At 42.0% G+C, this 18,799-nt stretch overlaps 1 protein-coding gene across 3 annotated transcripts in view; it reads right to left on the bottom strand.

The window, feature by feature from the left end:
• The window catches only part of WBP1L (WW domain binding protein 1 like), a 59,778-nt gene that overhangs the window by 18,142 nt on the left and 22,837 nt on the right, over positions 1 to 18,799 (bottom strand). For 2 of the 3 annotated variants that reach the window (XM_008490396.2, XM_030453273.1), the window contains exon 1: positions 6,473 to 6,672. The exons of the other annotated variant lie outside the window; for it this stretch is intronic. In XM_008490396.2, the coding sequence (XP_008488618.1) occupies positions 6,473 to 6,499 (27 nt within the window). In that variant the 5' untranslated portion in view covers positions 6,500 to 6,672. Of the gene's footprint in view, positions 1 to 6,472; positions 6,673 to 18,799 lie in introns of those variants that run through there. 3 annotated transcript variants of the gene reach the window in all.

The following is an 18,799-nucleotide window of genomic DNA, read 5'->3' as shown; positions in this document are numbered from 1 at the left end:
ATTCTGCTTTCCCATCTAAAACAGACTTTTCAGAGCTTCTTTACACACTGGCCAAGAGAAACCATCTTCATTGCTAGTGAATAAGTAGTTTGTACTTTTGAATAGTCTTGCAGTTAGATTTCAGATCCCACAGTTCAGGAAATCCAGGGTTTTAAAGTACTTGCAGTGCTGGCCATGAGCCATGCTCCTCAAAGTCCATGCAGCTCCTCTTGGAGCCTTCTGCAGCCCTCTATCAGCCCGGCCACCGATGGGTTTCTGGGAACATGGAGACATCAGACTCAGTGCCACGTGTCAGACCCAGAACTGCCACCCTTGTTTCCAAACAGTTTCACAGAATCAAGGAAAAATTTAGTTTGGAAAGGATCCCAGCAGGTCACATGGCCTGACCCCTGCTCTTGGCTACTCAACCCAGCAGAGGGAGAAAGGTAAAATGTAAAGGCACTGTATCGTCAGAAAAAGCCTATTAGGCAAAGATTCCAGCAAAAGGAAATAACTGATTTTGGGACATGTTACAGACGTCTCCTTTCAAATGAGTGTTTAAGTCTCCTTTCCTCTCCCTACTTATGTCAAGACTCGTTTCTGTGAAAACCAGAGCCACTGTACAGTTTCCTACATTGCTTTGCAAGCCAAGGAAGAGGTTATGCACTGCCATCAGTGCAGGCCATGACAGGGACACTGACATTTTTTTATTAGGAATCTTCTGCCTACTGTTAAGCACTTCAATCAGGCTTTAATTTCTAATTAAATCCTAGACCATACTTGTCATACCATCAGCACTCTATTATCTCTGCTTCCTTCTCTCATTCATTCTTTGTGTCATATGCTGCCAAATTGTAATTATTTAAGACATATCAGCAATATAGTTATCTACAACGTAAATGTCTCCTGGAAACAACATCACTAGAACTTGAATTATGAAAGCACACTATTTCCTCTTTCACACCAACAGGCGTGGACAAGGCACAAGACTGAAAATGTAGTTTTATAAGAAATAAAAGTACACATGGGGAAAAAAACATCTCACAGAGCAAAGTTGGAACTCTCACATTTTACTGGCCTTCTTTTGTTACAAATTTCCATTGCAAGTATTGCTTGTAATGATAATTTTTAATTTGTTTTAGCATCATGGAGTTTTCATCCAAATATTACAAAGATATTTTTTTAGGTACTCTTTAAAAAAGGGAGGGGGAGTGCTATCTTTCCAAAAGAACCTTGTTCCCCAGTACCCAGTGGCTGTCACATTTCAGGACAGGCTTCCCTGCTGAAGGCCAGTTATGTTTTCTTGCTGTTCCATCCTGCCAGCCTTTGTTCAACCAACTGCGGACACCTCTAGGCAGGGTTACAAAGCAGCATCTTCATGAGTCTGCTCTTAGAGAGCGTTCAACTCCATTAGAGCAGAATATTCCTGTTTTGAAATCAAGAAGCCTGAACATGCTGTTATCTCCCACTTGCAAAGCCTAGGAGACTTCCAGCTGATTTCAAAGGATTGGCTTTGTCCTGTAAAGCAACACATGTTGCATGTGCATCACTGCCTCCTTGGCATCACCGTAAGAGCTGATGCAGATCTTACACATTGGACTTACTGGATCCCTGACACATACTCCAAATCCAGGAGCCTTGAGGAAAAGGCTCTACAGTCCTGGAGTCTCCTTTCTTTCCCTATCCAGGTCAATTGTTAAATCTGGTGCAGGCTCTCTTTCTGGAACTGGAAGACCTCATCTGGGTGTGTTTGGAGAGTCTTTTCATATTTTAGATGTGGCCTGTTGGATTAGTTTTCATCTGACAAACTTTATAGGGCAACTTCGAATCACAATAAGGCTTCTCTCTTTTTTTACTTATTTTCTTGTTGATATTTGGAGTTTATGATTAAGCCACAACCATGCTGGCAACTCCTCCAGTAGCACAGTTTTGCTGTCAAATGCTTTTACAAATAATCCTTAAAATATCCAGTAGTGGTAGGTATAAGAGAACTCAAGGCGCTGCCATATGTTGTCACATCTGAAGCTACAGCAAACATTAGTGTCAGTGCCAGGGAAAAAAAGCCAGTTATTTTCTCCACTTTCCAGTTTAGTATCGGATTTTGCTGGAGATCTATGAGACAAATTTAAAGTAAAAAACTAGGGCATGATCAAAACAGGAGGCATTCACAAAGACCAGTAGGTTGTCTTAATTGTCTCTTGCTTCAAGAAGGTTATATGCCATCCCTCTGTTTAGGATAGTCAGGTTTTTAGATCTATTCTAATACCCTACTCTCTCCAATCTTCAGCACAGCATTCATCAAGACACTATATAGCAAACCATTATTTGAACTGGAAGAGATGGGGATTAATAACAGAATGACAGGGGTGACTAAGGAACTGAGTGACAGGCATACAGACAGTGGGACACAGTGAAAAGCCCAGCAGCAGGCTGAAGGAAGACTACCAAGCTGGCATCCGCCGGAGGGCAAGATGCTACTGGTTTTAACAGGACTAAGGCTCAACCTGTGACCACTCCAGACCTTCTGGTTCCACTGCTCTCACAGGGGACTTCAGTAATAAGCATCTATTTAATAATTAAAAGAAAAAAAAAATCCTGACCTAGTTATTTCACTAATCTCATTACTTGCAGGCAGCAGTTCCCTGCTTTCAGAATGCAGCCACACCCTTAACAACGAACCAGGATACATTTAAGCAAGTGACACAACATTCAGAAAAATGTATTAAAAATACTTGAGCTACCTGCAATCTATATTTGAACGATCTATATTCTTTAAGCACCCAGACTAATAGAACAGAAGTAACTGACAATATCTTAAAGATGCTAGAAACAACCAACAGGAAAAACTGTACTTGATACCCACTATTTATGAGTTACCACTTGGCTTTCACTCAGACTCACGTATCAGACTATCACTAGTGTTGGTTAGCCAAGCTCATCAGCAATAGCTCATGAGAATGCAAACACAAAGCAACCAAAGAAGATGAGCATCTCTGTCAGATAACAGACTCAAGCAATAGTAGGTTAAAATTGCTGCTGAAAACTCTCGGCTGGAATGCCAAATCTTGCTACAGTTTCCTGGTTTGCCAGCCGCTCCCTATTTCATAACCAAAAGTCATCTTTAAAAAGTCACTAGATGCTTTCAGAGGAGGACAGCAGGTGGGATGGCAGCAAGGCCAGGGGAAACCCTGAATCACCAGGGCAGCCCCAGGACTGATGCCCACCCAGCTGAGCACGCACTGCAGCCTCCAGTAATCTCCCATCTACATAAACAGCACACTTGTTAGTCCTTTGGAACACAAAAGCATAAATCCAGCATCTAACCAAGTGCTGTGCCTTTGGTGGGTTCATTTTAACAAAAGCATGTAAGTTTGGTAAAGATGAAACCAGGTTTAATTGCTGGGAGTTACTGAAATCTTAGCTGCCAGCCCCTGCCAGCATGCTGGGATAAATTCCTGTAAATCTGCCTTACAACAGACAACTAAGGCCAGGAAATAAATCAAGTCTGGACATTTCTTCATAAGACACCCACCACAAATTTTGTTTTGCTGAATGTGGAAAAAAAAAAAGAAAAAAAAAAAAAAAAAAAAAAAAGATGCGTTAAGTGCAAACATCCATATACTTAGAGTATAATAAGTGGGGGAGGAATGATGCCTCTGAGCTGTGCCAGGCACAATAAAGATCTCCAAAACAGGAATTCTAATCCACAACATTTATTGCTTTGCTAATGCCAGCACCAGGGGAATTATATTTAAATCATCATGATTAATCAGCCATAGCAGACTCATCTTCACACCCAGCGGATGCAGAACCTCTGAGGTTTTATTAACCTTTATCTGAGGAACAAATTGGTTTGTTGCATCGATTTATCTTGGAGAAATACTCCAACAGTCTTTAAAGGAACACTGTCCTTTCACAGATCATGGACACTTTGATATATTTAAGTAAGAGCCGGTTTCATTTTTTTTTTTAATTGCAAGTTTCACTTTCAGACTCCAAGAACTGCACACTCACATTTTAATCCCCACGTGAAAGTGTTTACTTCCCTCACGCCTTGATAGAAGCTTCCCAGCCGTAGTCCCAACACTTTCACATGAAAGAGAGATGCTTCTAGGAAATTACAGCTTTGCGAAAGCTGTCTTGGATTTTGCATTATAAACCACCAAACACTTGACAACACTATATATTCTGAGCAATTAAAATTAATAATGAAACAGTTAGGAATTCAACATTTTTATAGGGTTTTTTTTCCATTTATATTTATGCAGTGAACTACATGAATGTATTCAAGCCCCCACCTGCAACCCTATGAGGAAATGCTCACTTAAAACTGGAAGCCCAGACCACGTCTCTTGGGATGGGAGCTTTAAACACCCACGTTGCACTGCCAGAGCTGACTTAGCTTTTTAGGCATTTAAATATAATTCCCACTGCAACAATGCAAAAAAAACCCCAAACCCTATTTTTTACCAAGTGTTCACTAGTCCATTGCCGTGCTGCAATGCCACAGGATCCTGAATGGATCCAGGGGAACCAGTTGTTCAGGGTGGTGCAGCAGAGGGCAAGGGGTGCCTGTCCTGGGGAGCAGAGGCTCTCACCATGACCCTTTGGTCCTCATCATTCAGCTCAAGGAGAGGCACCCCACTTGAAGGCACCCCACTCGAGGGTACTCCACTCAGCACCTCTTGTGCCCTCGAGGTGCAACCCAGGATCAGCACCTCTGGTGTTGAGTGGGAACAACAGTAACAAAGGACATCCCAGAGAACCAAGTGTTTACAGCCTCAGTGCAAACACAAGAGACAATAGAGGCGGATGCATGACGAGATGTTCCTGAATTCCTCCCACACTTTTAGTTAAATAGCACTGTTCACTAACAAACCTTTTTTTGTGCTCTTTTAGAAGCAGAAGAAATTTCTGAATACAAATATCTAGTTTGGTTTTTAATGCCTAAACATGATTAAAACTCAAAATGATTAAAACTAAGAAAAGTTCAAGCAGCTCTTTCCCACTATATCCCTCATCAGTGGATAAAAATAGTCAAGAGGTTTGCTCTTGTGTTCTTGAGGCAACACCTTTTTTTCTGCTTCCTGTAAATGCCTCTATATTGATGCTGCAAGGTTACACGCAGAGAAAAAAGTACCATTTAGCCCACTGAGATAACCAGATGTTCAGTTTGAGTAAATGAAGCCAAATTACACCTAGCTTATGGTTTTATACCTTATGCAGCACCTCTCCAAAACAAAAAGGTTACTTTAGAAGGAACTTTAGAGGAAAACACTCTAGACTCAATCTGAAAATTTAAACCAGTTATGTCTCATTGCGAGTTGAGTTACCTGCCCAAACCAGGACATTACCTAAAGTAATTCGTTGGGCCTTTGTGCCCAAATTTCAGTCCTTAGTTCAGTTTGGAGGCTTTTAGCGAAAGCCTCTTTGCCCTGAGTGCTAACAAGTGAGCTATTATTATAGCTATTGCGTTCAGTTACAGAAGGTCATTGTACTAGAGGTAGTTTCTTATGTAAAAGTGTTTTCAGTTCAGCAGGGTGGGAGGGAGGGGGGAGCTGCACTTCACCAAAACCGAACTGATAAGGGAAAAGAGACGGTACTGTTTACTCAGCAGTGTCCTGCAAGTCCTTTTGCTGTTCTTTCTGAACAACTGGGAGTAGGTAGTTTAAAATATGCTACAGACTGATTGTGAATTTTTAATTCTAAATTTGAAACTGCAAGCAGCACTCTGATATCATGCAGTATCTATTTATTGCGGATTACAGATCCCAGCAGTGCTGGGAAGAGTTTACAGTTAGACTCCCCTACAGACGTGCCTCCCAGACCAAAAAAAGGGCTTGCTCTACCCGAGCTCAGGAACACATAGTTGGCACCTCCTCCAGCGGGGAGCAGCTGGGCAGTTGCTACCGTTTCTCATTCCACTCGGCATTACCAGCTATTAAATTATCCCAAGTTTCTTGTTCAAGCTCAAACTCTCCCAGAACAATTAAAAAGTTGCCAAGCTGGGGCTCACGGCACATTGCCGTTTCCCATTCGGTGACCTTTGTCAGGGATGATATGTATATATCTTTTTTTTTTTTTTTCCTTATTAAAAGACAGTTTAATGCTCCAGCACAAATAAGCAGCTCCAAGTTTGGCATGTTTTCAAGCAATGTAAACACACCACCACCATATTAAGGACTGTGGAAAGTACCCTAAAACCCAACCAAACAAAAACCACACATGAGCAGGACACAAAGAGCCACCCTGCCGCCAAGCCTAACAACAAGGGAGTTTCTTACCCCTGCTCACAGTTTTACTCCTTCTCCACTAATAAAAAGCGCCTCTCATGCTGCCCCATAAACGCCACAGTGGGGGAGTGCTGTTTGTACAGTTCCGTTTTGGGAAACTCAGAAACCATTTCCTTAGAGGGAGGGGGGAATAAAAATAAAAGCAATCAGTCACATTCTCCACCTGAATGAGGAGCTCCCACCACACCGAAGCCTGTTACCTGTCTGAGACCCAAGAGGAAAGGCATTCTGCAGGCTCATCCTCCGCACCAGCACATGGGAAGGCAGGAATTTAAAGCCCCACAGTGACCATTTCCTCATCTGCTGTGGGCAGCCCTCTCCTCCGATCGTATTTAAACCAGGGCTTCCTCGGCTGGGAATACTAAGTAAACAGGGTCCTGGGACACTGCACGCACTCACTGGCTCCCCCTCCTCCTCCTCCCACTCCCTGTGACATATCTCAGACGCAGCCCAGCCGGGGTGGTTGCAAGAGGGAAATGACATCAGGTCGGGCAGTTCTGAAAGAAAAGAAAAGAAGAAAAAAAGAAAAAAAACCGAAAAAAAAAACCCGAAAAAAAAACCAAAAAAAACTGCTGGGTAACAGCAGGCAGCTCCCTGCGAACGGGAGCTGTTGGGCAGTGCTGCCTGTGTGGGACCCCGGCAGGGAGTCGTGAAGGAGCAGAAGTGCTCTCCCCCCTCCTAACTGGATGCTGCAAGTAAAGGGGAATCTATTAAAATCGCTGGCAAGAGCCAAGAGATCCTCAGTGATTAAATCTCTCTAAACACAGATAGATACTTAATCTATTTCTAAGGACAAACCTTAGATCTGATGCTGCTTGCAGGGGAGCCCTAGGGTCAATGACCATAGATCCTCAGAGGACCTCCAGAACTTAGGGATGAGGATAAAGCCCTCACAGATTCAAAGCACTCTTGTGCTGCCTTCTGTCACGGCTTTCTTTTCTGGGCAGTTCTTACATAAATGTTCAACTCAGCCCCTCCAAATAACAGCCATCCTACTAAAGAAATAGCAACAACTCTGATTGCTCTAGGATCATGACTGGGCCTCTGCAGCAGCAGACAGGTGATGAGAAGACACTCTAGTCCACCTCTCCCCAAGGAAAATGCAAGTAGCCTGGATGGAAGGTTTCTCACTTGAGCTCATTTCACTTTTTCATGCCAAGGGGCAATTAAGCCTTACAAACAGATTTATCATCTGGTCCCCAGGATGGCATGTCTTGTTTGTCCTCTCCCAAGCAAGGAGTACAGCAAGTTCCACAGCAGTGTAGGAGATGACACTGCAGAAGGTAATCTAAATTTAACTCTCTTTTCTACCTCCACTTTGAAAGTTCAGCAACCTCTTTTTTTTGTGCTTCTCTTTAATCAGCAGCTGTCCTCGTCTGTTGGAGAGGACAGGGACATCACCACCACTCCCACGTGTCCCAGCAGCAACTCTGCAGATATTTGACAGGGGGGCGACTCCCCATGCTCTTAGCCTCTTTGGCTTTTGGAGTTCAACACATTAAAATATTTGTGAAGGAAAGGAATATTCTTTTTCTCCATAAGAGAGTTCACTGAATCCTTTTATTTAGTAGCAATTTGAACAGTAATTTCAGACCTTCTGAAGAGAAGGAAAGAAAGAAACCACATATAGTTCTTACCAATGCTAATTTACAACAGCAGGGAAAACCCCAAAAGATTAAAAAAGAAAAGAAACCAAAACAAAACAATCACAGAACACCAGATAGCTCACAGCAGCGTCAGAAAAAGAAACCCATTTTCCACATACCAAAACCCTTCAGTGACCGCTGCTGCTGCCTCCTCCCGGCCCAGCCCAGGGTTATTACCCAAATAAGCACCCCTCTGTGGGTATCCTCATGATTAGGCTGTGAGACCATACACAAGTGTTACTTATTTTTACAACTTAAAGCCATCATATAAACTTAGGGAAAAGAGTCGTGCCTACCCTGAAGAGAAAACAGGCACATAAGTAATTTCCTGGAGGATAAAAACCATCACAGTTAACCAGCATCAGCCAGGCAGGAGGATTTTCCAGCTTTTGTGCTCTTGGATGAAACAAACTCTCAACTTTTTCTTTTTCAATTCTATGGACAAACAGCAATAATATAAAAGGGCAGCTTTCTGTTTTAGTAATCTGTTTTCTGGCCTTAACGCTGTCCTTTAAAATATCCAATTTTGGCTGTTGCTATCCAGAGCCCTGGATGAGGCAGATCCCACGGCTGAGCCAATGCAGCAGTTTCTGTATCTCTACTGTCAGAAGGAATCTAACTTTAACCACTCTCCTCTCCCCAGCACATACTCAAAAGGCGAAGCATCATTTCAGATCTGAGACAAGTTGTGGAGAGCTATCAGAGGCAGTAACTTAGTGAAAAAGCAAAAGCATCCTAGTTGATGTGTGGATTTGGCAATCCCATAAAAAATACACAAAAAAGGTGGTTTGCAAGCAACCAATACCACATTCAGCTGAAGCAGCAGCAGCCACCCTATTCTGCAGCTTCTGAGGGATGGTGGCCAGTAGCTTATGCTAGAGGTGACAATGGAAAAAGCCCTGGACAGGAACAAACCCAAAAGCTGGGGGAGTTAGCTCGTGTCTTATATTACCTTAATCAAGACACTTAGAGCCTTTTCAAAACACTGAAGTTCTAATCTTTGCTTTGCAGTGATTTTGGATATTCCAACTGATACCATTTTACCCTCCTCCCCCCAACTTTTTTTTTTTAAGTTTGTAAGTCCTTGACTCAATGCTTTGTCTTGAAGCAATGAGTTTCATAGATGGTTGTGAACAAATAGTTCCTTTCATCAGGAATGAATTCACCACCTTCTAATCTGACTTTCATATTATTAGCAGGTGGGACCAGAAGTCCCCATCCACCTTCTCACCCATTCATTACTCTGTACCTGTTAGCTATCTTCTTATAAAAGATATCAATCTTCTCAATCCTCTTAATGTAAAATCTTTTCCCAAAGCATTCAGCTGCTCACTGTCCTTTTCCAAAACCTTTCTAATTTTCTATTGCTCTCTACTTGGGGGAAACCAGAGCCCAAATAATTATTTTAATGAAAGCAAGATCAGCTCTAAGACAGGCTCAGCATAGGTCCCACTTCCTATATATGATCCTGGAATTTAACATCTGCAAATGCCACCCATCTGTGACACAAGAACACATCTACCCAAACTACAACAAGTAGAACAAATGTAAGGTTTTAGTGTTTCTCTGTAGACGAGTCTCTTGAGGACTCTAAAAAGTCAAGGCTAATGTCAGGACAGATTATGGCATCCACATTATTTTGAAATTCTGCTTGTTTAGGCCCACCAAATGTCCTTTTTTTGCATATCACTGTGGATCCCCCTACAGGATAATGGTGAGTTAGTTTATTTTGAAAAAGAGGGAATAAAGACCTCTAGGCTTTACCAGTATGTAGTACTGCTCTTCTGAACACACCATTTGCCCCAAGCATGATGTCAAACAAACGATGCTGCTGGAAACCTTCACATGCCAAACACACACTATGCCTTATTACCTCACAAAGTAACATGCAACTGAAGTAGATGATGAAAGTCATTTGAGTAATTTTAGAGTAACTTTCCATGTTTGATGGGAGATGCTTGCAAGCAGGTTTAGAAACCCAGCAAGAAACAATAATCATTTTGATACCCCTTGAAGAGACAGAATGACCTTTAGATGATCCACTTATGACAACATGACTGGAATAAGAATTGAAGTTGTGCTTATCAAATCTGTCAGACTTGAAGCACAAGACTATTTTCAGTTGCTCCATTATTAGAGTCCTAGGCAGGGAGAGGTTCTAAACAGTAAATATGGGTGGTGCGTAGTATCTCCTCAATTAAACTTTAATACCATCATTGCAGATATATATATACACATATATATATATATACACACACAGGTTGACCATAAAGTTGGAACAATTTTATCTAATGACTCTTCCATTCACCCCAGTGGACTGTCATTTTCATGTTGATTAACAGGAGCACCCCTGGAGCAACACCTATCCATTTTCATTAGTCAGCCCACAGCCTTGGATGCTAGAATTGAGTCTATGCAGGTCTGCCAGGCACTTGAAACACAGTAATAAAGAAGCAAACTGAATGAGAGTGACTTTATATTTCCCCAACTTAGAGATGACTCTAGGAATAAAGAAAAAAGAGAAAAACATACAGAAAGGCATAAAATCAGATCTCTGTTTCTCTAGAATAAGACAACATCCAGGAACAAGCAGACTATCTGCTTTGACAACAAATGTTCTAAAAAGGCTTGTTTGCTAGCAAAACCAGCATGAGACATTTGGAGATCACCAATGCTGGAGTAGCAATGCAATTCTAGATATGCCTGGAAACCATTTCTGGCTGGCCATCCGCCTGCAATATCTGCCCACTCGTTGTCAATTCTTGAAGAGTGAAGGGCCACCTCCCCACTCTAACAGCACCCTCACAAGAACATGATGACTTTCCAATATGAGATGCAGGTGCCCTGGGTTCATGTATTGTATAGCATTGGCACTGCCTACAAGGAACCATCATCAGCAAATTCCATAGGGCAAACAGGAACAAGACAGTCTGATAATTTCCCAGTACCTATAGGTACTGTACTGTTTACGGGGAACACGGTCCAAAAGAAACGTTTCATCCCCATTGTGTCTCTCTGGTGCTACTGTGTTATTTAGGAGTGGGCTAAAGCAGGCCCCTCAATTTATGTGCAGTTCAACTACAAAGCAAGGACACTGAAGTCATTTATGTTTAATGTTTGTCAGGCCAAACCAGTTTAATCAATGCTAGATAGAGCAAAGAATAACTGCAGGAAAAGACACCATACATGTTGGAATTGGCTTGTAAGCCAGTGCTGCAACCAGTCTGGTGGATCAATAAATTTTAATGTGCAAGGAAGCACAAGGACTTGCAGTGGTTAGAATCTGTCCCTGGGTAGGTTCCTCTTTCCTAAACTGTCAACCCTTCTGTCAGATCAGTGGTTTAAAAGTGCAAGAAACTTTTACAGCTTACTAAGTGACGATAAACAAATAGGGACACAGTGCATTTCAACCTCACTGCTGTCACCTGCCTTTGTCTAGTGACTAACTAGTGACTAGTTAACCAGGTAGAAAAGACAGAGCACTTCAAAACTTGCTCATTGTTGCAGAGAGTCCCAATGGCAACAGCTCATGCTTGATTCCAACCAAATCTTTGATTCCAGTTGAATTTTGAACAGCAGCTGACAGCCAAGCAGGCAAGTGCAGTATCTGCACATCCTCCACCTGAAAGCCATGTGTGAGCCCTGAACCACAGAAGAATGCATTGCAAAGGAAGCCACAACCCACTCGTTACCTGGTACTTCAGCAGGAGCCAGTCCATCCTCTTTGCTTTTCATATGTGAGTGAAGAAATACCAACAGTAGCATACTTTCCTTTGCATTTTTATACAGCATGCTATCCCTTCCCTGAGGCTGCTTTCTGTATTAAGCTACCATAGGAAAGGTACTCAAGAAGGGGACAAGGGGGAGATAGGCAAGATGAGTCTTCCCCAGTATCTATCTGAGAAAGGATACAGAAGTGGTGATGTCCACTCCTACTCACTCTGGGAGAGTGGTGGTAATGAAAAGTTCAGGGTCCTTCTCCAAGACCAAAATAGTTTTTGTTAAGTGTAGCTTGACATTTCCAACCCTCAGTGGCATTGTTTTCCACTACTTTTTTTCCCTAAGGAGGAGAAAAATGATAGCCACAGGTCTAGCGTGCTTTTTTTCACAGCAAGAGAGTTGTGGCCGTAATTGTAACATCAAAGACTATTTGAGTCATCTAATTTGTATGACCACTGTTTCAATATCCATGTCTGCCATTCAGGCCCAGAGGTCTTAAAAAGCTTCATAAATGTGGCAGAGGGGGACTAACGAGCTGAAATTGCCCTACTGAGAAGTCACACTAACTGCTTCAGTGAAGCTAGGGTCAGTTCTGTCCCTTTAGCATTTCTAGGTTTTGGGCACTGATCTCAGGCTTCAGTTTTAGTCTGGAGTGGGTAATGAAGTCACTAGAAAGCCTACTTGGCTTTCTCTGAGCCTACTGGGAGGGGTAGAAGGAGGAGAGAGGGGGGAGTTCAGCTGTTAAGCACTTGAGACTGTCTCCAGGGATAATGTATCTGGGCTGGAACAGGGACACCAGCCTGGCTCCTTGCTTTTTGGCACTAAAGCTCTTGTTTTCTTTACACCCCAGTATGCAAACAGGACCTTTGGTAATGGCTCAAGAGGAGATGATCTGCTCCAGACAGGGAAGAAGGCAGAGCCTGCAGACAGTAACAGGATCCCTGATATGTGGAATCAAGATGGTGTCTATTCCAGTTTTAGAGTCTTGCACTATGTGGGGACCAAAAATACAGCTTATGTGTACCCTTTGGTCACATCATCATAGGAGACAGCATTGTCCCAAAGCTGCTTACAAGCACAACCTTGATGGAGATCTTAGATGCCCTACTCTCAGACTTGCTATTTGTTTTCTTTCCAAATGACAGCAGCTCACTATTTTTAGTGCTCATCTCGTCTGCTTGGCATTTCCCTGGGGCCTTACCCTTGTTTCACAGTGTTGGTGCCAGCTCCCACGAAGCATTTTTTTTTTGGTGCCAGAGGGGCTGATGCCAAGTCTGTCTGTCTTGATGCCAAAATGGCAGCAGGCTTCACTGTTGAGACAGGCTTTTCCAAAGCCAACAGCACTAGTGCTAGGGTGACTAGCACTGATTTGTGCAGTTTTCTTCCTTTTCTATTGCCTTTGGATTACATGGTATAATTAGGCTCAAAACGACCTTTTGAGGTACTAAGAGAGGGATTTTTCATCACAGTCTAAAGCAACAGGCAGTTGTAAAGCAGTCTTAAATTACAGGTCCTCAAAGAGATGGATACTTATATATGCGGAGCATCTATTAAGGATGCAGCACTGACACTGCTGTGTCCAACTATGACAGCACCAAGCTCCCCTGCAGATCAGGCAGGGCTTGATCTCTTTCAGTTTGGAAATGTGTTTAAAAATAACATAAAACAAAAAACAGAGAACCCCCTGAAGATAAGGGCAGTTACGTGGTATTTCATCACCAAGATATACCTGACAGCAGTCTGGAGCAGAAGGTGGTCAGGGATCAGTCAAATCGCATCACATCACTATGAGCAAGAAGACAAAACCCAAAAAAGGTTATGGACATCAGTTCCTTTCTCCCAAGTGCCACTCTGCAAAATGCTTCTTCAGGTAAAATCCCATCTCACACAGGAGGCACACATGCATCACAATCATCACAATCTCACAAAAATTAAAATCTGACTATTAACCCAATAGGCTGTGCAGTACCTGGAGTTTTACAGGATTTCTGCTATCTAGTAGAGAAGTACCTTCACCTGAACTGCTAGCGGTAGGCTGAGGTTGAGCCTGGAACAAACACAAGGAAAGCCCTCCTATGTGGCATGGTCTTAATTGCACAAAGACAGGAAGACTTCTCTTCGGAAATGAAGAGCACTAAAGATCACCTACATAAATCTTTCTACAACCAAAGCAAAGAATTAAAGGAAACCACAAGTTTAACTATTAAGAAAGCTCAATACCACAAGCATTTAAAAGATCACAGCACAACAGTATTAAAGACACTACTTTTAAATCACTAGACAAAACTCTAAGGGAGCTATCAGATCTTAACCTCCATTGTTAAAAACTTCTTCAAATGTGCAATTTTAGGGAAAAACACAAACTAATCTCCAGTTTGGAATGATAAGTAAGCAAAAATAAGGAATAAACAAAGCAGCATAGTGTATGGCTAACTGCAGTTTCAAGCTGAGTTTACCCATGCTTGCCAGCTGTGAAACAGCAGGAAATATCAACACCCTAAAGCCTAATCTCTCCCTCGTTGTATTACTGGTTCTGCTTCGGCCCACATCTTTACAAGGAAGGCAAGAAAAGTTCCCCAAAAGGCCACACACTCTGTTGCTTTGCTAACCTGAGGGGATTGCTTCAAACAGAAGCCCTCAGAAAGAATGTTCTGAACAATGCAGACAGATCCCAGATGCAAGGTTCTGGGTTCAGATAAAGTTGGTGTGACTCAAGTGTCCAGGGAAAAAACATTAATGCTTCCCAGCACCATCTCCTCCATCGTGCTGTATTTTCCTTCACCTTAAAGAGGGGAGAGTGCCAGAAACTTGTCTGAAATACTACAACCGGATCTAAGTACAACTGATTGCTATTCTTTCAATGCCTAGCAGAACTGCCACCAGTTACCCAAATACCTCCTGTCGGGCTCTGCTCATCTGGAGGCCACCCCAGGACAGGCAGCAGTTATGTAAAGGAAGAGGCAGCTGGGAGGAAGCGATGTCCAAGTGTCGTGTTTCAGCACCAGCCGTGACATTGCGCAGTTTGCACTTTGCTTAAGCATTAAAAGAACTGGTGGCACCTAGAATCACAGCCAGTTTCTAAATTTCAGCAACATACCTTCAGGCCAGGCGGTTCAGACATTCCAAGGGCAGATTCCTTCACCACCCTGCTGTCTTGCTCCCCCCACCTTCAAAAGTTCTGTAGTATTTCTCCCTTAGGTGTATGGGCAACACATGCTCCTCTTGTGTGAATACGTATGCTTTATTCCAACAGTTCAATGCCAAATACTTTAAAATTCATTTCAGCTTTATCACAGGAAGAAATGCTAATGCCCATAAGCTGCCTGTATGGGTATTATCCCAACTGCTGTAATTTCCATTAGTATTTTTTACTCCACTGCCAGATAAAGCCAACACTCCCCCAGCTGTAGCAGGGCTGAAGAGGGCAGGGTGACTCACACAGCCTTACCTCTTCCACACATTTCTCTGCAGCAAGGTTGCAGGCTGAAGAAAAAAGACTAAATGACTGCTTCCTCTTTGCTTAAGTCTAGCTTCCAGACATGCATTTGCTCTAGATCACAGTACCAGCAGCATCTTACTCCTGCAACCATTGTTTTCTTTTAAATTTTCCTACGGCACAAACCAAATAGTCCATATGCATCTGTGTAAACAAATCAAAACCTCACTTGCATCCTACCTGTAACTGGTAGGTAGGTAAGAAGGTAATTGGTGCTAATTAGCATGGCCACAGTAAAAAAGTTAATATTAAAAGTTAAAAAAACCAAACCAAAACCAGAACACAACAAACCTAAGCTGTCAGTTAGCCAGTTACTTTCTTTTTCACAAGGTGAACAATAAACAGGCCATGTCAGCACTCAGAAAACTCAATAGACCTGTGGGTGCCTGAAGAAACTTCAAGGAAACATTTTCAGTTTTTAGAAATACTCACTTCTGACACGTCACAGGCTTCTACAGTAGTATTTTGCCCCCTGAAGCAGTTGGGGGAGTAGGAATTCTGAATAATTCCTTTGGAATCCCAGGACCAATCTTCCTTTCCAGGAAACAAGTGAGAAAACTGCCCATCGATTTCATTGCAGAGACCCACTGCAACTTGTAGAGACATCAGACCATTGACAGAAACATCTTCCAGGTAAAAACACATAAAGAACTTAGGGACAGACAGCAACATTTGTGAGCAGGATTTAATTACGGATTTAATTACAGACTAGCCATTAGACTGTCCTCCTTTCAGCACTTGTTCTTTAGCACAGGCTTCAAATGTCAAGGTTGTTCAAAAATGAAAGATGCAAACCCAGAGCCACTCAGCTGAAAGGCTTCTCAAGTCACCCTGTCAAACCACTCTGGGAATGACTTGCTCCATCTAAAGCATGAACGTTTCTCTGCCTATCCTTAAGATGGCTGCAATCATTAGTGTTCCCACCATCTCAGCAGGCAGTGTGCTCCTGTGCTTGATGCTCTTTAAAAATTAAAATATCCTTCCCTGTTAACATTTATTCAGATCTTAGTGCAAGGTAAGGCAGTAAGTTGTTCTTACTGTGACAAATTATCACAGTCACCTTCATAACTTAGCTCACACAGAAAATTGCTGTAGCTGAAGTCTGAAGTCTGTTTTCATAGACTATAAGAATAAAAATGTAATTCTAATGCTCTTTTCAGACTCTAACTGAAACAAATCTTATACCAGACCATATCAGTTATTATTAAGAAGTCCTACAAAATACCTGTATTTCAACACTTCTGTCATCACTTCTACATGATTAAAGATTTGGGACTTTTTTTGTTTTTCAACAACTGCACTCTATTTCTGATACATCCCAAAATCACAGACTCCCTCTATTTGACTTTCTCCATCCAATAAATATTCTGCACTTTTCCTTTTGGAAAAGTGAAATAAGCTTCAGACTATTTCAAGTTCTTTTCCTATCTTCAAAAAGCACACATAGCTTTTCATGTGCATCTCAAAGCACTTTCTCTTTGCCTCCCAACCTGTTGGCAGAGAGGCAGAACAAACACCTCTAGGACCCCAGTCACCACTACAGGCTACTCCTTAGCTTACATTCCAGTCACTTAACGAACCCAGTGTACTGCTCTTTAATCCTGAACACTCAGCATATCCATAACCAATGTGCACCTGCACTCAGGTTGGACTGTAAAACAACCATTGAATCAACCAAACTAAATTTTGCCTTGGAGATGCCTGAAATGTCTTTAGGGATTTATTCTTGTACTGCACTAGAGACTGAAGCTGTGAACTTCAACATTTTCTAACTTTTTTTTTTCATTATGCTCTAATTTTAATTTTTTTCCTTTACATTTAGTATACATTTTAATGTATACATAATTACAACAAAGTGTTTGTGTTTTCTTCCTTGAGAATGAAAAAAGCAACAAACCTCTCCATTCTGTATGAGTTAATTGAATTACTGTTTACTCACCTTCCACATTAAATTTTAGATCAATACGATTTTTTATATATACCACTGTATCTGCAGAACCTTTAAGTATTTGTATGGTCCTTCCTATCTGCAATACCAAAGGTGAACTACACCAGCAGCAAAATATTTACTGTCTCTTCAGTTATAGATCGCTGAATTTAGTAGATGGTTTTAACATCAGCAAAAAGTAATTTAGATTATAATAAACTTCCTCAGGGTTCCTTTAAAATACAGGTCTGGAACGAGAAAGAAAAGTGTCAGACTGCTTAAAACATACAGCCAATTTGTGGAAAGAACTCAGCATAAACTGACAGTATGACTTTATCCTTTAAAGTGTCAGTACACAGCAGACTGGTTACTGACATCTGAGCTCATACTGAGCTGAAGTCACCATGAGGAAAAAAAATGACAGTCAAAAATGTCCCCAAATTTCAGGGAAATTCAAAGTAAAGTTTCAAGCAAAAAAGATACAGCAATCTTTTGTAAATGTAAAAACTCATTAGTGAAATGGAACTTGTATCTGCCAGAGTGAGCACTGTGTCCACCATGAGATCCTTACGGCTTTTTGAAGGATTTCATTTGGAAACCAGATCAGTAACAGAGGTGAATTAAGTAGCTTTGCTATCAATCAAGCACACTGGACAAGGTTTAGTTCTCTAATATGTGGTTAGTGTATACTTGAGCTGTATAGTAAGCGTAAAGTCTTTGAGCTATCATTATGCCTTATAGTCATGTAGCTCTGTCAAGAGCTCAGCTGTACTCTCAAGGCAGGCTGGAGAAAGCTCAGTCCTGCTGTTTCCTCATTAGCATGAAGTACTTGCCATCAAATTGTCTGCAACTACCTTTTGCACTACACTGAAGGATAACCAGACTTCCAAATCCTGAGAAAATGCATGGAAAAATGCTCCTTCTTCACCTCCCCAGGAGCAGAAAGATGCACCAGTGGCTCCTACAATCTATAAACTGCATCTAGCTCCTAAGGGTTTGCTGCTTACAGCAGCTTTCACCAGATGCTCATTCAGGCATTCTGCTTTTTGCCTCTAATTTAGACAAGCTGGAAGAAATTCCGATGCACACAGATGCCAAGGATGTCCCTTGTGAGCTGTACCCCCAGGTATAAAAAACACCACTTAAGTCAGGAGAGTTTGACAGAGAGCCCAGATCTTGCTGTGACGCGATAATTCTGCCAAAGCCATCGTGCTAGTTCTATGAATCCCAGTATTTTGCAAAGCAGCAGTGGAATCTGAAATAAGATTTGCCTCTAAAGGACAAGCTGGTGGTCTAGAGATTTCATTTTATTTCAGATTATTGCCCTAGGTCGGTTGACCACACAAGCAAGGAGCACAGGCACACATGCTGATGTATCACTGGAGATGCCAAACATTCAGCAAGTCAGTAAATGCTAATTCCAGAACAAAAGACCAACTTCATACATACTCACTCACAGACCCAGTTTTTTATGGATTGTGCCTTGCACAAAACAGCCATTTTTGTGGCAGAAAAATAAGATGGTGGGTTATACCTCACAGAGACACCCTGGTGTGTTCAAGAACTTCCCCCCCCCCAAACACTTATTGAGAAACAGAAATGAAATTACTTCCATACCCTAATTCAATAGAACAGATTCAGATCTGAACACTTCTGCCATGTCTTTTTCCAACACAGCCTAGGACTCAAAGGCATTCTTGAACATGACAGTTTGTATAAATTTACCAAATTCAAGTCA

Source organism: Calypte anna, chromosome 6 (assembly GCF_003957555.1).
Source record: "Calypte anna isolate BGI_N300 chromosome 6, bCalAnn1_v1.p, whole genome shotgun sequence".
NCBI lineage: Eukaryota > Metazoa > Chordata > Aves > Apodiformes > Trochilidae > Calypte > Calypte anna.
The sequence above is the reverse complement of the archived record's forward strand: the minus strand, read 5'-3'. Positions and strand labels throughout refer to the sequence as shown.